This window comes from Ceratina calcarata, unplaced genomic scaffold (genome assembly GCF_001652005.2).
Source record: "Ceratina calcarata isolate Rehan_Ccalc_2016 unplaced genomic scaffold, ASM165200v1 scaffold363.2, whole genome shotgun sequence".
Taxonomy (NCBI): domain Eukaryota; kingdom Metazoa; phylum Arthropoda; class Insecta; order Hymenoptera; family Apidae; genus Ceratina; species Ceratina calcarata.
The window spans coordinates 3,618-5,394 of record NW_017159356.1 but is presented as its reverse complement, the minus strand read 5'-3'; the positions used below and the strand labels follow the sequence as shown (position 1 = coordinate 5,394).

Here is a 1,777-nt window from a genome sequence, read left to right as displayed (position 1 = left end):
AATCGTCCATCAGTTTAAAGCTTATTTAATTTTATGTAACTGTATTGAATACTCAATCATATTTATGGAATAAGATAGCGCAGTACAAGTGTAAAGTACGAGTTCGCGTGTACTTACGAGCCCGTGTGTCGAATATCGTAAACGGCAGTGTGTATAAACAGAATTATCAACATCGCTAGGAGGAGATTGTAGATGGTACGAATATGTTTGTTCTTGTAGAGGTCAGTCATCAAAGAGTCTCTTGGGAGAAATTGTTTCGAAGGGAGACAATCTCGGTTCACCGGTTTTCTATTAACAAAAACGAAATCCATATTAGAACAATGAAGAAGTTTCATTTATCAATGTAACACAACTGGTGGGCAAAACACAATTGACTTATCAAATACGAAAAATATTTCACGAAGATCAATGAAATAATAAAATAATTCTTATTCATGGGGTCTAAATAGAAAATAATGTTAGAGTGGAAGTATTAATGTTGAATTCATTTTTAATAAATATTATATAATTACGTTCTGTTGCAGTATTTCTCTGATTCGAGAGTCTCTCTCGTCCCATTCGACATTCTGCTGTCCACTTGCTGCCGTACTTCTGATGCCACATTGTCTATTACATTGCTAACAAGTTCCATAACATCCTTTTTCAATTCCTAAAGAAGAACAAACAATGTCTTTTATACCTCGTTTACCCGATTAAAAAATTAATATCGTTTCCGGTTTATGAATCAGTCTATTGCAGATTAAAAAGTTCCAAACTCCTTTTACCAAATTAGTATAATTGAAATAATTAAAACGTCGTGAAATGTTTAGATGTTACATTGTTATAAATAAACAGAATCAATTTGCACCTGCAGTTCTTCCTGCAGACCAGTGCTAATTATGTCACGCATTTTCGTCTGTTTGTCGTCGGTGGCCATTTCTGAAAATAAAGAAGATATTCATTTATTTGTATAGTTTTTTATTAAAATGCGATTGAAATTATGAGAGAAAAATTCTCCGAATAAAATTTCTCTCATAGTTTCAAACACATTCAGATTGATATTTCCATTTTCATCGAAATTCTCAGTCACGCTTCCTCTTTTTCATCTTTCCACGATTTATCTTCTCAACGAAGCGAAGTTATTTCATTTTCCCGAAGTTTCTGAACTCCGTCCAATAATTTACGAATACAAGCGTACAACGTTCGAATTGTTAGAAAATTGATCGACGTTCAACTGAATTAAATTGATTAAAAAAACTTTGAAACGGAGACCAGAATAACTTACTTTACAACAGGGATGTCGTGCCGCGTTGAGCGACGCGCGAACAGCTACTGATCCGCTCCCATTGTACGTATCAAATCGGAAACAGCGAGCACAAACAGACGTTCCAACGCTTATCGAATTTTTCAAACTGATTCGTGGGGACAGCGAGCACAGCTCTTTTACCCCTTTTTCTGGTCTGAGGTACGCCGGCTGCCCCGGTTTTGTCTGATTATGTAATTGCAACGCTAGCTCGCCTATCTATTCGCCTATTCGGCTCGCAACTTTTATTCAATCTGTCACTTGCAAATCGTGAAGTGACACTGACCCTGTGAACTGTTTAAAATGCTACACAAATAGACCAGTTTCTTATACGGTTTGAATATTTATATTGAGGAAATAATATCGAAAAAGGTTGCCCTCTTACACTTATTTCTCATGTTTGTTTGTCTCTATTACTACTTCTTCATAAACAAGAGGATATCAGAAATTGAGTAATAAGAACAAGCTCGTGGAAATGACCAGTGCATTTAAATA

At 35.5% G+C, this 1,777-nt stretch overlaps 1 protein-coding gene across 1 annotated transcript in view; it reads right to left on the bottom strand.

The window, feature by feature from the left end:
* The window catches only part of LOC108625512 (uncharacterized), a 5,494-nt gene extending 3,962 nt beyond the window's left edge, over positions 1-1,532 (bottom strand). The window contains exons 1-4 of the mRNA XM_026814021.1: positions 1,265-1,532; positions 848-918; positions 513-649; positions 118-288 (exon numbers count right to left, since the gene is read on the bottom strand). Of these exons, the coding sequence (XP_026669822.1) occupies positions 118-288; positions 513-649; positions 848-916 (377 nt within the window). The 5' untranslated portion in view covers positions 917-918; positions 1,265-1,532. The remainder of the gene's footprint in view (positions 1-117; positions 289-512; positions 650-847; positions 919-1,264) is intronic.
* Between the last annotated feature and the right edge of the window lie 245 nt (positions 1,533-1,777).